Source organism: Hypomesus transpacificus, chromosome 6 (genome assembly GCF_021917145.1).
Source record: "Hypomesus transpacificus isolate Combined female chromosome 6, fHypTra1, whole genome shotgun sequence".
NCBI lineage: Eukaryota > Metazoa > Chordata > Actinopteri > Osmeriformes > Osmeridae > Hypomesus > Hypomesus transpacificus.
In genome coordinates, this window is record NC_061065.1 from 15,095,716 (window position 1) to 15,113,095 (window position 17,380).

Here is a 17,380-nt window from a genome sequence, read left to right on the forward strand (position 1 = left end):
GCATCTTTATAATCCTGCTGTTTTCAGATTGTCTTTGTTTTTACTAATGCGTTTAATGGCGTTTGCTTCTCACGTCTTTTCTTAATATATGCACTGTAAACCTTTTGACGTTCATGTATGAACTTTGACCTCAAGGTCAGCGACTCACATTCCATAAACGTTGCTTCTTGGTTCCCTGGAGAACAGTATATTCCTCAATGCCATGTGACGTCTTTAGTGTCGCTGAGTTGCATCTTGGGTTCCATACCTTAAGGAGGGTGACAGTCTTTATATGGCTGGACATGTGCCCTCATGTTCTTTATGTATATCTGTTTGTGTGGCTTTAGTGTTCAAAATGTATAGATGTTTTAACAATTACACGTATTCCTGGTAGTGTTTAGATGAATTACTTTGTATGATGTTATCAACGAGGCTTAAGACAGGTTCTATGGCTCGAAGAGCACCTTCAGACACGCGCGCGCACATTGAAATAGGCCATAGAAGGGTATTTTAACTGTATCATTCCACTGAGAATGCAATTCACAAATGTAAAGTTTCATAAACTTCTAATGCTCACAATGAAATGCATCAGCTTTTTATAAGGTTAACAATGTAAATGTAATTAACTTTTTTTTGACATTCATTTAATTCTACATCATATAGTCTATAAAATGATTTGACCAAATCTTGTATGATCAAACTTGTGCAATTTTCTAGCACTTTCTATAAACGTCATATCTTATTGTTTACCTGACACCCACTTCTCTACATCGGCCTGAAGGCTGCTATTTAAGCAGCCTGCAGTTCTATTCATGTAAACTGTTGACTTTATATGAAGCAGCCAGTTATGTAGCGCAATACTGTAATGGACCAATAAAGGCCAATCTCAGAACCACCTGTGTAGGATCAAACTACCTAAACACTTACCTGCATACACCTCTGCTGTCACAGTCACTTGGTGTTTAACAACTAAGTGGCTATTTCCATCCAATTGACAGAATGACACGTTAATGTCAGTCTGGCAGCTTTGAAATAGTTCCTGTGTTTTTGGCCCAACAAATTTATGTACAGCCCGTTGTAATGCTACCTTGTCGTCACGGCAACTCTTGATCACCTGGGCCTGCTTCTCCAGCCATCAGCAAGCACTGTGATCAATAAATCTACTGTTCTTTTTATTTTAATAAAATTGTTTTGGGTCCCAGCTTGTGTCAAATCATCAATCCGCCTAAGACAGCAGCAGTCATCTTCTTTTAGGACCAACCGGTCAACTTACCCAGTTAATTTTGTCCAAGCACTAACTTAATCGAAAATACAAATCAACCAACACCGGGTGATTCAGTAAGCACTTACAGTGGTATATAGGGTTTCCTTTTGAGTCCTGGCATTCGGAAATACGTTTTACCAGCTGCTACCGTCACTGAGAAAAACCTTAAGAAAGAGAGGACTGGGAAATCTCTGAGTGGACGTCAGATAGATACTAACTTAAGCTGGGAAACAGCTGCAGTCTTTCCGTGTATAATGCACACACAGACAAACCCCACCACATGAATCCTCCCAGTCTGCCAAGACAAACCCCACCACATGAATCCTCACGAGGAAAAAGGGCTGGAGTAAGTGGAAAATATCATGTATATTGACAGCACAGTGTAAATACATACAGTCCTGGTCTTCGACTCAGCTCGACAACTACTGGACAAACGACTGGACGGTCGGAGTCAACATTGGGTTCCACATGCATGGGTACAGCCGGAGCAATGTCACGCAAAGCAGCAAAGTGTAAACGGAGGAAAACGAAAGACATGTCGCATGGAGGAAAAACCAGCATTGAAGTATCACTGCCCCAGTTCCTCCCCTTGTTTACTATTCCAATGATAGGGTTACATTCAAGACCTAAGAAAGATTATGGCAGGTTTAAGCAGTCAAAAGCTGCTTAACACCCTTGCATCATTATTAAAGATTTCCCCAAAGATTTTCATTAAATAAAATATGCACAGATAACAGGACATCATTTGCAAGCTACGCGAACACATGGCATGGTGAAACTGTACAAAAAAACAACATTCAATTTACAGTACAAAAGAAAATCTTATATACAGCTAAATTAACATTGAAATGACTGCATGGTAGAAGTACATTCAACACCTCTGGCAGAAACCAACAACAAAAAACAATGCCATAGGGAACACAACAGGAAAAAAAGCAAAGAAGGTCAAATAAAAATAAAATATACCATCGAATAAAAAAAAAAAGAACTGAGTCAGCAGTTGCAGTAGTTGATGTAGGCACGTCAGCTGGCGATGTCATTGGCTGCTGGTAAATGGTTGACCTTTTGGACCTGAGGTGATTTTAAGAGGTCACAGTTAACCTGAGGTGATCAAGAGGTAACACGTCACCGGTGGAGTCGTCCTTGGCTACGCCTGGAAAGCAGGGGAACCTGAAGCACAACAGGACAGGCTGTCTCACATTTCTGCCTCATCAACTCTGTGATAAGCTTAGAGGGCTAAGCCAATAATAGAGAAATAGCACCACCTTCTGGTTAATTTATGGCATGAGGGAGATTTAATATTTACTACCAAACTACACTGTAACTCTTAATTTACAGACCCACTGAATTATTGGTGTGCGTGTGTGTGTGTGTGTAACAGCAGGACTCGCAGGGGGCACCTCTGGGCTGCCAAACGGTGACAGCTCCGCCGAACGGTTCTCCTTGTCATTCGAGTCGTCGTGGCGACGGTAGGCAAACTTTTTCCTCAGCGCCTCGGCAATCAGCGCCGCGGGATCGTTCGGCAGCGCCGAGCCTCTGCTCTGTCGCTTCCTCATCGGTGTTCCCCCCGGTGACCTGGGGGGGTGGAATGAGATTTTACCCGTCGGGCCAAGCTAGGCCTAAGAGGGCATTAACATTTCAGAGCATATTACAGTTACCGAAGACACAGCGTGGCATTTCTTGACTCCATGCCCTACCTCTCCGCCGTGGTGCGCAGTTTGACCTGGTTCAAGTTTTTGAGCACATCCAGCATCGACGGGACCCCTTGGTCCTGAGGGGGCGGTTGCCCCTGGGTGGAGCCCTTCACCTGGGCGCCGGGCTTGCTCGCCTCCCTGCGCTGCCGGATGAGGTCCAGAGTGGACGGGGCGACCGCAGGGGAGTTGGACTGGGGGGGAGGAGGAGGAGGCGGGGGAGAAGGAGGTGGGGGAGCGCAGCGAGGGGTGGAGGTGAGCATCGGAGGAGACATCAGGGATTCGGGTGTATCCGGAACATTCTGTGTGGGGGGTGGAGCTTGAAGGCAAAGGCCAAAAGACAAAATAGACAGAAAACAGAGAGGGCCAAGACATTAGAACGTTTTTATCTTACAAGAGCTATGATGTTATATAACAACATCTAAATGAGGAGACCTTCCTATTTTCTTTGTCCGGGTGCAGGAGAGACAAGGTGTGATGAATATTACCTGTGGGTGGTGCTGCCAAAACAATCATGGCTATCTGGGCCCGGAGCTTGAGCAACTCATCTTCCAGGACGGTGATCTTCCTCAGGGCCTCTGGGTCTGACCTTTGCCCCGTTATAGGGCCTCTGTTGTGGGGTTGTGAGGGCGCTGGCCCCGGATGTCCAACCTTTTCTCCTGGAGGTTCCAGCACCACCTCAACTCTCCTACTCACAGAACTTTGCTTACATGGATGCACGTAATTCCTGGAGGTAGGATACACAGACAAAGCAGATCAGAAATAACACCCATGGACAAAACGCTGAAGTGCAGCTGGGTGAATCCTTACCTGATCTTCGCAAAACTGTCCCCCTCATCCTCCGCCACCCACAACACATCAGCCAATGAGGGGATAGCAGGTGTGTCCATTGTGACATCAACATAGCCATGCTGTCTGTAAGTATGAAGAGGGATCTGCAAATGAAAACACATGTTACAAAGGGTGAATTCTTCATTATTCCCATTGGTAAACAACATATACATTTCGTTTGCATATAACATGTATCTTTATGGTACTCCTGCTCTAACTAATCAATGTATTTAACAGTTGTTTGTACCTGGAAGTGGACACGAGGTGAGGGTGTAAGTGGAAGGTTGGTGCCTATCATGCGCACAACGCTGCGGTACTGTCCACACAACTGGCTTTCCCATACTGGAACCAGCTAAACTCATACAAGAGTGGAGAAACAAAAGGATAGAATTGTAACAAGTATGCTTACACAGTCCTCCCAAATCAGCCTCACACAATGCCATCTCCATGACTGTAAAATATTGTGAACAGAATGTTTTGGGGAAATACATCAATACGTATCTGTCCTATGAACTTGACGGACTTAAAGATGACTTACCATGTCCGGGGACACACCAAAATACTCCAGGACGGACCGCAGCAAATGTAAGACGTCCTCTAGCAGAGACATTTATGCCGGGTTCCAATGTTTGGGCTGACGGTGGCAAACTGGTGCGCTTTCCACTGACTTTCAGAGAGGAGTCCAGTTGCACGTTGCACCAACCGTCCACATGGGGTACGACTTGAGAAGTCAGAATAGACTCATAATTTGAACCTGGAAATAATTTCAGAGCAGAAATGCATATTTATCTTTTAACACACGAGCACGTACAAAAAGATTACATGGCTAGTAATGCAATACAGAAAACGCAAACAAGTCAGGGTTGGCAGTTGTGCTAGCTCTAGTCCCGTTAGCTAACCTAGCTAGTGTTAGCGACACTGCAGTATTTTTGAAAAGCTGCCCTGATCATCAAAATAAATAGGAATCACTAGGTTCAGCAGTTAACCTGCACGATGTACACGAATACTTGCATTAAATCAACCATCATACATGATTGCAATTGCAAATTGTCCTCACCACTTGCAAAATCAAAAAAGAACATGTATTTCAAAATAAAAACGTAAATTGTAAAAGGCGTCCACGCTCACGTGAAAAGGGCAGGTGAAGTCAAATAAAGCCGCTGCAGCAAACTAATGTATGATTGGACACCCAGGAGGATGACAAACAGGGAACCAATAGAAACAGCATACTGTGCGAAGTGACAAGAGACTTTCATCCAATGATCAGCCGGAAAGAAGCTGCACAAAATTTGTATTTCTGTGCGCAAGAGCTAGTTCCCTACGTGGATAACGTCCATCACTTTAACATTTTAAAACTTTAATCGTGTTTATCTAGCTAGTTAGGAGTTCATAACCTTACTGGACGAGCCAGTTACAACAACTAACCGTAAGTGTTAAGTAATATTTCCACATAAACTGACGTTTCAACCCGTTAAACTTGATCCCTCTTTTAGCTAACTGGTGGCTAGGCTAACGCGCTAGTTAGGGAACGTGTTTACTTTATTGGCTAACTCAAGCTAGGCAGCTAGCTAACCAGTACGTGATAGCTGCAGTGCAGCTATCGTTGCTAACGAGCTATATAAACAAATGTTTATATACAAACTGTTTCTCGTTTTTGTATCCTGTAGCAGAGTTGCTAAGGTGATGGATGCTCTGTCTGTGGTGAGCCAGCTACGGGACCTGGCCACCGAACCTCAGAACCGGGAGGCCATAGTCCAGGACCAGGGTTGTCTTCCAGGCCTGGTACTCTTCATGGGCCACGAAGACACTCAAGTGCTGTTTGCCACACTGCAGGTAAATACCCTGGGAATAATAGAGAACATTACTTCTGTCGTGTTTGGCAAAACAACAATAACATGAAATACATTTCTAAGACATGACCTTTACTCATACGTTTCTATCGCTCTGTCTGCGGCCAGACCTTGCGCTACCTAGCCGAATCCCATCAAAACATCCCCATGATGAAGAATGAACTTGGGATGATGGTGAGCTTAGAAGACCTGATAGACAGGTGAGTATGGGCCCGCTGGTCCTGTACACTGTGGAATGTCATGCACGACGTTGTGATGTGTGCCTGAAGAAGACTTCAAAGTCACAAACTGCAAATGAAAGTAAACGTCTCATTCATTCAGATGCGACACTCGACAGTACTGGAAAGCAGTACCCAGTACCCATTTTTATACCCATTTCTGTACCATTTCATTGTCTTAGGAATGGGTTGTCGGTTGACGTTAGCGCCCTGGCGAAGGAGGTGTATGGCATTCTGAAAGCACCACCCCCCCGCTCCCCGGAGAGAGGGAGGAGGAATAAGTCCCAGTTCTTTCTCAACTCCTCTAACAAGAAGGCCAAGTCTGTCACGCTGCACATCCAGGGACTAGACAGCACCGTATGTACACTCACGACACACACTGTACACCCTTTCCCCTGTGCTCTTTCTCATTTAAACATGACACGAGCCGACATTGAGATGTATATTTGAAACGGTTGGATCTACGAAGCTGTGTCAATGTCCTTGACTGACCTGAGTGTACTGGTGCCTCCTTCCCGTGGCCAGGACCAGAGAGGTATGTGTGAGCAGGCTCTCCTCAAGGTCAAGGGGGTCATCAGCTTCACCTTCCAGATGGCCTCCAAGAGATGCACCGTCCGCATCCGCTCAGACCTGCCTACCGAGGTAACTGCCTGGTCCTCAGGCTCACACACACACACACACAGACCTATATCAAGACTGACTGGTGCCTAACGTAGTGTCCGTTTCTTTCTGTTCAGTCGTGTCACACCTGTTCTCTCTCTCTTTCCACAGAGCCTGGCGTCAGCTATTGCTGCCACGCAGGTGCTGTCAGCCCAGCAGGTTGTGAAGAACGAAGCCGGAGAAGAGGTGGGGGGGGCGGGTGTCAGACTGCGCGTCAGACTGGCGCCGCCAACACGCTCTGCTCAATCAAATCCCTGCGTCGCTCTCGACAGCGTGGTTAAGAATCCTGCGCGCGTGTCTCTCCGCAGGTCTTGCTGCCCATCAGCTCATGTGGAGTGGAGGTCCAGGAGAACGGGGCCCTGCCCGACTACCTCCCCGAGGAGGAGAGCCCCGAGAGGGACGCGGACCGCGCCGTCTCCCGCACCACCGCCAAGGACGACGCCAGCGGGAGCTGGCTGAACGCCGCCGCCGGCTTCCTCACCAAGACCTTCTACTGGTGAGAGGGGAGAGGGCAGCTCCAGAGCTGGGGAGAGGGCAGCTCCAGAGCTGGGGAGAGGGCAGCTCCAGAGCTGGGGAGAGGGCAGCTCCAGAGCTGGGGAGAGGGCAGCTCCAGACCTGGGGAGAAGGCAGCTCCAGAGCTGGGGAGAGGGCAGCTCCGGAGCTGCCACCAGACAGACTTGACCACCAGAGGCCGTGTTTGAACAGGCATCCTTTCCTAGCTCCGCTGAATCTCGAATCGGACGTGACTGGATGGGTGAACGCATTAGCTTGTATTTACCATTGCCTACCCAGTTAGGTCACTTGTCAGACTTGCCTGGATGGGAGGGCATGTTGACCAGGGCCAGCGCTGTGTGTGGATGTGCTGAAGGGTAACGCTATATGTAGTGGTAGAAGCCCACCCACTGCTGAAGAGAAAAGGCTGGTCAATCTGTTCTTGTGATGCTTGTTCCTGTCCTGTTTGTGAATGTACATATTTCTTTTTATATTTTTCCTTGTCAGAATTTCCTGTTTTTACATATGTTACAGTGCTTCACACTGCTGTATGCTTTGTATTCACTTTTGAATCCATTTTCCATTTCAATGTATGAGTTGTCATTCTTCACACGCAACCGCAAACCATTTGAACACCTTCAATGTTGTCATTTGAAACAATTCTTCGAATAAACCTCATCCTTATGTACTTGTTTAAGGCCGAAGCTACTAAACAACCAGGCTGAGATTTCCCACTCATTATTACAACACAAGGAGCATACCATTTCCAGACAAAATTTGAATTCTTTATTGACATGCGATACAGGTGGAACCACTGGGAAATGTATTGTTTGACAATGTGTCCCTGGTTAGAAGAACTGTTAAATCCATCAAAGACAAATGAAGGTTCCCGTCTTAACCTCTAGTGGAACCGCTGTGTTTTAGCTTCTTGGTATAGGACAGAACCTATCTTAGTATCAGACCCCTATCCATGTCAGGATAGAGCTGTTAGTTTTCAAAGCTTTGTAGTCTTATTAAAATATACACTTTGTCCCTGTACACATATTTATGTATTTATAACATTTTTCATTTAACCCAGATAGTAGGTTTATGCTAATATTGCCCTGATTACAGCACTAAGGCTGAAAGGCTCTCCATTCTTGTTCCATGTCGTGGACAAAAATGTACGTTTACTGTAGACCACGTGACCATGGATGGATCTTTGAAGTCCATTCCATGTCTGGTCCCGCTGAAGTCGAGAGGGGTTCCAACCAGAACTGGGAACCTTTAAGTGCAAAGCTTTGAGAACCAAGTGACGGAGAGTACAGCAGCTACAGGCGAGGCCGGAGATGAAAGCACAGCACGCCATCCTCTCTGGGTGGAACCTAGGATCTGTTTTAGAACTTCAATCTCTTCATAGAATAGTCGTTGAGGGGTCGATCACACGGCGGACAGAGTCCAGCTGCATCCCAACTCCCTTTCGCAACACTCCACCTGTCCCCCACACGCTTCAAGATGAGCACAGGCCCCCGTGACATGACGGATGTCCAATTGTCCAATCACAGATCCCAATCAGGAGCAGGCCTCACCCATCTATTCTATCTGACCAATCATATCGAAGAGACAGCAGCCACTTAAGAATAGGTCTGTGTGTCGGCGTCAAACTCGTGTAGGGAATACATATCTGCCTGGTAGCACTGCCTTGCTGTGTGTGGGATGAAGTCGACCTCTGTGTCATGTGATCGCCCCCTCTGATCTGATAAGGCAAAGGAACATTTGTAGCAGCATTAACTCCACTAAACCCTTCCAAACACCCAGGGTCTGTACTAGGATCAGGCCATTTTAGAATGTGTCTCGATTTTGACTGGTCAATGAATAATTCGATGCACATCCCGGATCGCTCTCCTTCCTGCTTTTTGTTCCTAAGGTAGTACGTCGCCCAATGGGAGACAGTTTGAAAATCGCCATGGTCATCTAAGCCTGCTGATAGGTCAGCTCACATCCGTGTGCATCAACAACAGGGGTGTCACTCAAAATAGTATTCAATCAATCTCACGAAGAAACGTTGGCGTAAAGAAGGGAAGGCCAGTCTCAGATCTTCTCAGAGCTAAGTCCGACAAATGAAACGAAAAAATTAGAGGGGGGGTAGAATGAAATTACATTTCATATTTATAGCAATAATTATAAAACTAAACAAGGTCCTCAGTAGTGTACACACTAGTCTTAGTTTACAGAAAGACGAATAAGGAATATTTTCTTTTGTTTAACTTAAATGATACATCAAAACCTCTCCCCACGACCCCTCCCCGTCTAAGTTGGGTCACGCCTCCAACTCTACCTCTACAGCAACGAGGAATTCTTCAAGTATAAGATTAGAGGACTTTACAGCTGATCTCAATGTACAGGTATGGTTAGTACCCACCAGTAGAAACCCCCCTGTGACAGTCTCACAATGGTACGGACCGCCACTGGATCCTGGGGTCTCAGGACATTCCTTTCAAGAGGAAGGGGGGGCAGGGGACTGAAAGAGCCACTGGGGCACACACAGCACGCCATTGGTGTTAAGCGAGAGAGAGAGAGACGGTCTGGTTACCACACTAGGACAACAACTTGGAAAAGCGTGTCTGAAATGTCTGGAGAGTTCTTTGGAGGTGACGGGCTTTGGGATGTTTCGTGAAGAGTCCACGAAGAGATATTCTCCCCGTGTGGGCGTTCGTCTTCCTTCAGTTCTCCTCGTTCTCCTCAGTCTGGGCCTACCTTCTTGCTCCACCTCTCTCTCTCTCTGCTCCCTCATCGCTCTCTCCCCTCCTCCGTCTCTTTCTCTCTCTCTCGCCTGCCCTCAGCTCTCCACCATGCTCTCCTTGTCCAGGGCAGTCAGACCACATCTGGGCGTCCAGGAAAAAACATAAAAGAACATGAAGGAACGGATGAGTCTGTGTACTGCACACGTCTTAATACCGTCCAGATGCTCAACTTTTATTATATAGTAGAATATCACATGTACCACCTAAGCATTTAAACCATGATACTGTATATTGTCTGTATATTTGTATACCCTACACCTGTCTGTCTGCCTTGATACTGTGAACCTGTCTGTCTGCCTTGATACGGCAAACCTGTCTGTAAGCCTTTAGACAGATGCCTGACCTGCTCTCTGTTGTGTTGATACATCGTCGACTCCACTCAGAGGCTTCAGGAGACCGTTCTCATGGAAGGCTATGACAGGACCACGCTCCTCCTCCTCCCCTTCATCAGGAGGTGAGAGGCTGGGGTCAGGAGGGAGCTCAATCACCTCCTCAAACTGCCCATTCTCCCTGGAGCGGAGGGAGAAAGAGGGAGGGAGGGATGGAGGGAGAGGGAGAAAGATGGGGAGAGAGAGAGGGAGGGAGAAAGACAGAGAGGGAGGGAGATGGGGAGAGAGAGAGGGAGAAAGAGAGAGGGAGAGGGAGAAAGAGAGAGAGGGGGGGAGGGAGGGAGAAAGAGAGAGAGGGGGGGAGGGAGAGGCATAAGGAGGAGGAGAGAACGTGAGACATGCAGAGGGGGTGGATGAGTCCCAGTTGGTTGCTCTGCTTACATCCAGATCCCGGTCCTCCCTCCCCCCCGTGTCTCCCTGCAGCCTCACCTGCTGTCACCAGAGGTCAGCACAGGCACGCTGCCGGGCGAGGGGGCAGGCTGGGAGGAGCTGTGGCCGTTCCGCTCACCGTGCTCTGGTCCGGCCACGCCCCCCGCCGCCACCGAGGGACCCGGGGAGTCAGGCGTCGATGCTGGAGGCACACAAAGAACTTTATTGCTCAGCAAAGAACTGTATTTGTTCAGCAAACGCCTCTGGCCTCGCCTCAGGCTGCTCCACCCCAGCTGGTGCCTTGCTCAATCGTTTACGCCTACATGTTCACCATCTAACAGCCAATTACCTGCGCTCTCTCCATTCCTGTGTGGGGTGGTCTTCTGGTGAGGGAAGAAGAGACAGAACAAGACTTTAACAATGTACATGACCAGTGTCATGATATGTGTGTGTGTGTGTGTGTGTACCTTCTCTGCCGGGTCTGAGCGGCGTGTTCTCTTCATGATCTCATCCAGGCGCTGTGTGTTGGAGAGAGAGTGGGGTGAATTCAGACGAGACAGCAGACCCCTAAAAGAGAGTGTGTGTGTGTGTGTGTGCGTTACCTTCTTCCTCTCCAGGCGCTCAGCCTCCTCCTTCTGGAAGTGTTTCTCTCTCTCCTGCCTCAGTCGCTCGGCCTCCTCTCTCTGACGAGACTCCTCCTCCTCCCTCTGACACACACACACACACACATTCATACACACACAGGGAAACACACGCCCACAATGAGATTTTGAATAACAGCAATACTAAGAGCTTCACGCTCAAGACTGACACCCCTACAGTGTGTGTGTGTGTGTGTGTGTGTGCGCAGGCTTCTCCATCCCTCTGACCTGTTTCTGATGTCTGTTCGCCTCCTCTTTCTCCTGCTGGGCTCTCTCCTCCTCCGCTCGTCTCTCCTCCTCCTCCCTCGTCTTCTTCTCCTCCTCCGCCTGCCGCTGAGCCCCCTCCTCTCTCCTCGCCCGCTCCTCGGCCTTGCGGCGAGCCATCTCCTCCTTGGCCAGTCTGAACACACACGCACACGCACAGGTGTGGCAGACAGAGAGACAAGAGACGTCCAGACGGGGAGACGTCCAGACGGGGAGACGGACAGACGGGTCGCTCAGACAGACGAGAGCCCGGAGCACAGCTCACCTCTGGGCTTCCTCCTGCAGTCTGCGCTCCTCCTCCTCCCGCTCCCTCTGCTCGCGGGCCTGCCTCCGCTTCTCGGCCAGGATCCGGGTGGCCTCCTCCGCGTCCGTGGTCCCTGCGGAGGGCTTGTGGGCCGGAGGGCTGCCCACACACTCTACAGGGGACACACACACAGAACGACCCTTGACATTCCATGTGTATGGCCGCTGTACTGAGTGAACTGGCAAGCTCCCCCCCCCCCCCCCCCCCCCCCCCCCCCCCCCCCCCCACAGCTGCTAGCGCCATGCTAACTCACCGCCGGCTGCAGAGGAGTCGGAGCTGGCTTTGTTCTGGCCCAGGGTGGGTGGCCGGGGCTGGGCAGGGCCATGGCCGGGAGGAGGGGGGCTCTGGAGCTCCTGCTGGCCCCCCTCAGAAGCAGGGGGGTCCTGGGGGCTGTCTGGGGGGGCTCTGGGGCGCAGGTTCCCCGGGTCCTCTCCGCCTGGAGACTTGAGCTGTTTGGGAGTAGGTGGGCGCCCCGAGGACTTCTGGGGGGGTCTGGAGAGGCGGAGCAAGGAAGGACGCGGGGGGGGGGATGATGGACAAGCATTTATATATGGTTGATAGGTGGGCGGGGGTATTGTCAATAACTGTTGCTGATGTTCATTGACCAACTCCACTGACAGTCCTCTCGGTGTTAGCGGACTACAACATGGGACTCCAAAAATGGCCGAATGCCATTTTTGTCCTCTTTTTTCCCACCTGCCAGGTGAGGGCACTGTGACCTTGATCTGCAGGTTGCCTGGCGACTGGGATCTCTTTTTCAGGGGCAAGCTCAGAGTGGGAGCCAATGGGAGGGAGAGGTTGCTCCAGGACTTCCTGACAAAGTCCCGGTCCTTCTTCTGTCAACCAGAGAGAGAGAGAGAGAGACAGTGAGAGAGAGAGAGAGAGACAGTGAGAGAGAGAGAGAGAGAGACAGGGAGAGAGAGAGAGACAGTGAGAGAGACAGTGAGAGAGAGAGAGAGACAGTGAGAGAGAGAGAGACAGGGAGAAAGAGAGAGACAGTGAGAGAGAGAGAGAGACAGTGAGAGAAAGAGAGAGAGACAGTGAGAGAACGAGAGAGAGACAGTGAGAGAAAGAGAGAGAGACAGTGAGAGAGAGTTACAGAGGGGGTTATAGAGAGGGAGAAACGGGCCGAGATAGAGGAGGAGAGGAGGGGAGGTGTCAGAAAGAGATCGCGGAATGGCCACAAATAGCCAAAACAACAGGACACTTCTCCTCTCCACCAAAACAGAATGGCATTACAATAAACCCATTATTTGGGGGTATATACTGTGTGTGTGTAGGAGATACAGGACAGTGGGTTTGGCTCTGTAAGTCCTTAATGACATAATCTGTCTCTCACACACACACACAGACAGACAGATAGGACACCGGGTACAGTCTGTGTTATTCAGACTGGATTGAGAAACACACACTGATCTATTGTGTCTGGCTGCTATGGATTTCAGCTCTCCCACACACACACACACACACACAGCCCACCTCTCTGCTCTCTACACATCCACCTCTCTGCTCTCTACGCATCCACCTCTCTGCTCTCCACACATCCACCTCTCTGCTCTCCACACATCCACCTCTCTGCTCTCCACACATCCACCTCTCTGCTCTCTACACATCCACCTCTCTGCTCTCTACACATCCACCTCTCTGCTCTCCACACATCCCACCTCTCTGCTCTCCACACATCCACCTCTCTGCTCTCCACACATCCACCCACCCAAACACTTCCTCAACACACGAGCGGGCCGACTCACCCCGGCGTCGGGGGCTCCGGTGGTCCTGCGGCGGACGGGGGCGTCCTTGGGGAGGCCGCGCTCCTGGCTCCGGCACAGCGGCAGCGGGGGCTGGAGGGGCTGTGCCTGGATGGTCCTGAAGGACATGGAGCCTGTGGGGTGGCAGGAGGCTGAGCGAGGACACACAGGCAGGGCTACAGTGACACGGTCAGGACCCCACCAGGCCGGGTGGGGGAGGGAGGGCAGGGGGACCCACATGGACGGACAGGCGGTGGGGAGGGAGGGGTTTGTGGGGGTTAAGGTGTGATGGGTTGGGTCGAGGGGAAAGGATGGAGGGAGGAAAGGAGGAGGCGACGAGGAGGCGAGGCGAGGCGGGCCGAGGAGGAGGGAAGGAGAGAGAGAGAAGGAAACAGAACGATTGTTAGGAGCTTTGGTGTCAAATTCCAGCTGGTCAGGACACTGCAGCCATCACTGGACTTACAATACGGATGATCAATATGGTAGATATTATATCTGGATTTGGAGTTAAACTGAGTCAAACTAACGTCTACACTCATAATAAAGTAATCCACTAGATAACATTGTGAGTACGATATACTAAATATACTTCTCGAATCTCCGAATGATTCTATTTACGTTTAAGTGGGACATTAAATGGGGGTCACTATTAAGTGTTCCCTCCCTACAACAAGGTCCAGTGATGGATGGTTCCTACTTCTCAGACATGATCAGGATTATTGACCTCAGACTCATCATATCAATCACCAAGAGCAAGGCCCACACCAGAAAGAACGAGTGACAGAGTTAGAGGCAGGAAAACTTAGCATGCGACACAGCAAACCCCAAACCACTTGAAAGACTAAGACGAGAGATTCCACACGCAGTACATTGCGCGTGAGAGTTTCTGCAGCTGTGTGTGTGTGTGTGTGTGTGTACGCATGTCAAAACAGAGACTAGGCGTATAAGGACAGAATACGAATGAACCGCAATGTTACAGAGCGACAGAAACTCTCCCTCTGCTAATTGGCTTGGTTGCCAGACAACAATTCAGTCAAATGTTGGGCACCCAATCTACCTCAGAGAGACACTGTTGCACAGCACAGAGAACACAGAGGAGAGAGAAAGGACAAGCAGAAGGGAACCATCTGAAAATACTGCAGCTTCAATGTGGCACACACACACACACACACAGTTGCTGTAGTAACAGTGAGACAGGGCAGGGTGCCAATGGGGGAAACTTCTCTGAAAGAGTGGCTCGTTTGAACTGTGTGTGGGGGGGGCCAGTGCCAGCAACAGGCTGGTGAGAGTCTCAGACAGGCTAAAGCTCTCGAGTCTGACCTCGTGTGCTTGAGCTCTGAAACGGTCAACAGGCCTCAGTGAGGATGAAACTCTGTTTGTGTCGGAGTCGGCGAGGTGTGTTTCTGTGGCGTAGTGCGCGTGTGTGTGTGTTACCTGCTCCTCCAGACTGTCTCAGCGCTGCAGTGACAGGAAGTCATCGTTGTGTGAGTAAGTGTGAGTGTGTGTGTGTGTTACCTGCGTCTCCAGACAGACTCATGGCGCTGCGACTGCGGGCCAGGTAGGAGTGCGTGGGCTGTTGCAGGCGGTTGACCACTGTGTTCTCCCAGGGGCTCAATGGCATACGACGCTGACCTGACACCCCAACACACACACACACACACACACACACACACAATTAGCACGGATAGACAAAAAGCTGGACAGTGACATTGCCCGAACACAGCAAACAAACCCTGTGGATTAACACAGTAACCGTGACAACCGAGTGAAGCAGCCGGGAGGTGTGTTAGTGTCGCAGTTGCAGTGATGTCATCAGCATGCGCCCCCAACACACTGGGGGAGAAAAGAGGTTCCACATGCAGAGGGAAAGCACGGAGCACAAACCAACAAACCACCCCCACCACCGTTCCCGAAAACAACATGGAGGACAAAAGGGTCGAAGCGAGCTCCCTGCTTGTGCCACCCCCCCCCGGCTCAGCCCGCCAGACACATGCAGGGCGTGGGTAGCCGAAAACACCCTTCGCCTCGACCCTCATTTCCACGTAACTGATGGGTAGATCGAGTTATCGGGTGGGTTACCAAAGGCTCGAGAGGGCTATGCATCAGCTAGGAAGCAGGTTCATGCAGAAGGCTCCGCGAGCGGGGGTCCCAGTGCACTCGCTTGCGTCCACACTGAGCCGGCTGTGTTCCAGGGGTCAGGTTGGAGCGAGGCCGATCTCTGATCACACGGAGCAGGCCGAGCCTCTCTGAACGAGGGGCCGGGTCGTCGGTCGATCGGCCGCGGCGTCTCGTTCAGAGAGAGTCCCCCCGTCCCGACAAGCGTGTGCGGTCGGGGTCGAAAACCGAGCTGTTTGGAGCGAGTGAGCTTTGGAGGGGGGGGAGGGGGGGGGGGGCAGATACACCTGGGCTGGAATCGATTTCCGAGGGGAGGGGTCCTTGTCATGGGGACCTGAGCACCCAGACACCCCCCAGGCTGGGGAATGGAACGAGGCCGGACTCCTCAGTTCATGTGGGTCGCTACGTGTGTTCGATACTGTGTGCGTGTGCGTGCAAGTGACTTGTGTCCCTTGGGTGTGTGTGTGTGCGTGTAGCTGACAGACGAAGTGACCCTCTTTGCCCTCTACTCTCCTCTCCCCGTTTGCAGACAAGGCAGATAAACAGCAGACTGCTTCCAGCAAAACAAAAAGATTATCCTGTCGTGGTGGGATTACTGAAAGGGGTCAGGACTGGGGGAAAACAGCCCTCTTCCATACTGTACAGTTATGAGACGTCACACACACACACACACACACATCAACAGAACGTGACTGACAAGTGTCACTCGGAGTGTTCACGTGGGACCATCCCTGCCAACGCAGCTGCAGCTGTGGAGCTTCCTGGATGGGAACTTAACAGTCCCGTCCTTCGCCTCCATCTACCGGCACGACTAGGCCTCAGCTCCCCTGACTCCCCCCTGTCCTCAATAGATTCCAGCCCATGTTGTATTGACGCTGCAGCGTGTGTGGGGGGGGTGTGCGCGTGTGTGTGTCACACAGGGGAGATGTGACCCTTGTCTCCCAGAAACACCTGTGGTTCTGGCGTGGCTGGGCTTGCCCCAGGATGGGCGGGGCTTAGACTGAGGTTTGCTAACGAGGGGGGGAAGACGCCGTCCGCTTCCGTAAGGCTGTGGGGCAACGACAAACGGCAGGATGAACTTCAGGAGCAGCTTACATCAATGACTCTAAAACACAGCATGCACACGACCGCACCACCACCTCGCTACTGCACATGGAATGGGGACAGCGTTTCCCCATTGAGAACCCATTCATGTACGGACCGGTTATGTCATTAACACTTGATCACAACATCGGACGTCACATGAGGAGGCCATGTGCGACCGACTTTACTCGGATGCAAGAAGAAAACGGAAGAAGTTAAAAGGCAAGGACAGACACAATCTGAAGTTTGACTTTGGTTTGACTTGCGTCTGTCTGTGTGTGTCTGTGTACGTGCGTGCGTGCGTTTACCTCGATGGTCTGGCGAGTGCAGGAGAGTGGCGGAGGAGTAGGAGAGGCGCTTGGTTATGATTGGGTCCGCGTGCTTGGACAGGTTCATGGTCGACACTGACCTCCTGTCAGCATCTACAAACAAACACACAAAGATAAATAAGACCATACACCATGAGAGAGATAGACAAAGAGAGAGAGAGTGTGTGTGTGTGTGGAAGAGAGAGAGAGAGAGAGAGAGAGAGAGAGAGAGAGAGAGAGAGAGAGAGAGAGAGAGAGAGAGAGAGAGAGAGAGAGAGAGAGAGGAGAGAGAGAGAGAGAGAGAGAGAGAGAGAGAGAGAGTTCTACTCTACAAACTACAAGTAGGTCAGTTAGGGTTAGTCATGGAAGGACTAGGCGTTACATCGCTAGT

General features: G+C 50.5%; 3 protein-coding genes across 6 annotated transcripts; 1 reads left to right on the forward strand and 2 right to left on the reverse strand.

Moving 5' to 3' along the window:
* Positions 1 to 37: 37 nt before the first annotated feature.
* Positions 38 to 4,921, reverse strand: mtfr2 (mitochondrial fission regulator 2). 3 transcript variants are annotated; one of them, XM_047021346.1, is made up of 8 exons: positions 4,823 to 4,921; positions 4,304 to 4,519; positions 4,013 to 4,117; positions 3,745 to 3,869; positions 3,423 to 3,661; positions 2,941 to 3,253; positions 2,644 to 2,818; positions 38 to 2,413 (listed from the first exon to the last, which is right to left on the reverse strand). In XM_047021346.1, exons 2-8 carry the CDS (start codon positions 4,373 to 4,375, stop codon positions 2,369 to 2,371), a joined length of 1,074 nt encoding a protein of 357 aa, XP_046877302.1. In that variant the 5' UTR covers positions 4,376 to 4,519; positions 4,823 to 4,921; the 3' UTR covers positions 38 to 2,368. The 3 variants fall into 3 exon arrangements, with proteins under 3 accessions (XP_046877302.1, XP_046877303.1, XP_046877304.1); XM_047021347.1 differs by having other exon boundaries at positions 4,796 to 4,921; XM_047021348.1 differs by having other exon boundaries at positions 4,894 to 4,916.
* A 117-nt stretch (positions 4,922 to 5,038) lies between these two features.
* Positions 5,039 to 7,578, forward strand: armc1l (armadillo repeat containing 1, like). 2 transcript variants are annotated; one of them, XM_047021555.1, is made up of 7 exons: positions 5,039 to 5,191; positions 5,433 to 5,598; positions 5,724 to 5,815; positions 6,016 to 6,190; positions 6,359 to 6,475; positions 6,605 to 6,679; positions 6,802 to 7,578. In XM_047021555.1, exons 2-7 carry the CDS (start codon positions 5,449 to 5,451, stop codon positions 6,991 to 6,993), a joined length of 801 nt encoding a protein of 266 aa, XP_046877511.1. In that variant the 5' UTR covers positions 5,039 to 5,191; positions 5,433 to 5,448; the 3' UTR covers positions 6,994 to 7,578. The 2 variants fall into 2 exon arrangements, with proteins under 2 accessions (XP_046877511.1, XP_046877512.1); XM_047021556.1 differs by having other exon boundaries at positions 5,436 to 5,598.
* Positions 7,579 to 7,748: 170 nt separating this feature from the next.
* LOC124468682 (ensconsin-like) lies at positions 7,749 to 17,148 on the reverse strand. Its single transcript, XM_047021557.1, is given in 15 exon segments — positions 7,749 to 9,849; positions 10,112 to 10,278; positions 10,587 to 10,728; positions 10,876 to 10,909; positions 10,994 to 11,044; positions 11,129 to 11,233; positions 11,396 to 11,567; positions 11,697 to 11,847; positions 11,989 to 12,227; positions 12,432 to 12,571; positions 13,487 to 13,659; positions 14,999 to 15,115; positions 16,550 to 16,619; positions 16,621 to 16,646; positions 16,990 to 17,148. Coding segments are annotated over 15 exon segments (1,746 nt in total). The 5' UTR covers positions 17,138 to 17,148; the 3' UTR covers positions 7,749 to 9,838.
* Between the last annotated feature and the right edge of the window lie 232 nt (positions 17,149 to 17,380).

What these genes read in the sequence shown, in the direction of transcription:
- armc1l (XM_047021555.1), top strand. Translation starts at nt 5,449, where the DNA reads ATGGATGCTCTGTCTGTGGTGAGCCAGCTACGGGACCTGGCCACCGAA. An exon ending in GCTCAGACCTGCCTACCGAG is followed by an intron (nt 6,476 to 6,604) that starts GTAACTGCCTGG and finishes CTCTTTCCACAG; the next exon opens with AGCCTGGCGTCAGCTATTGC. An exon ending in AGAACGAAGCCGGAGAAGAG is followed by an intron (nt 6,680 to 6,801) that starts GTGGGGGGGGCG and finishes GTCTCTCCGCAG; the next exon opens with GTCTTGCTGCCCATCAGCTC.
- mtfr2 (XM_047021346.1), bottom strand. Translation starts at nt 4,375, where the DNA reads ATGTCTCTGCTAGAGGACGTCTTACATTTGCTGCGGTCCGTCCTGGAG. An exon ending in TTTGGCAGCACCACCCACAG is followed by an intron (nt 3,254 to 3,422) that starts GTAATATTCATC and finishes TTTGCCTTCAAG; the next exon opens with CTCCACCCCCCACACAGAAT. An exon ending in CACCGTTTGGCAGCCCAGAG is followed by an intron (nt 2,414 to 2,643) that starts GTGCCCCCTGCG and finishes GTTGTGCTTCAG; the next exon opens with GTTCCCCTGCTTTCCAGGCG.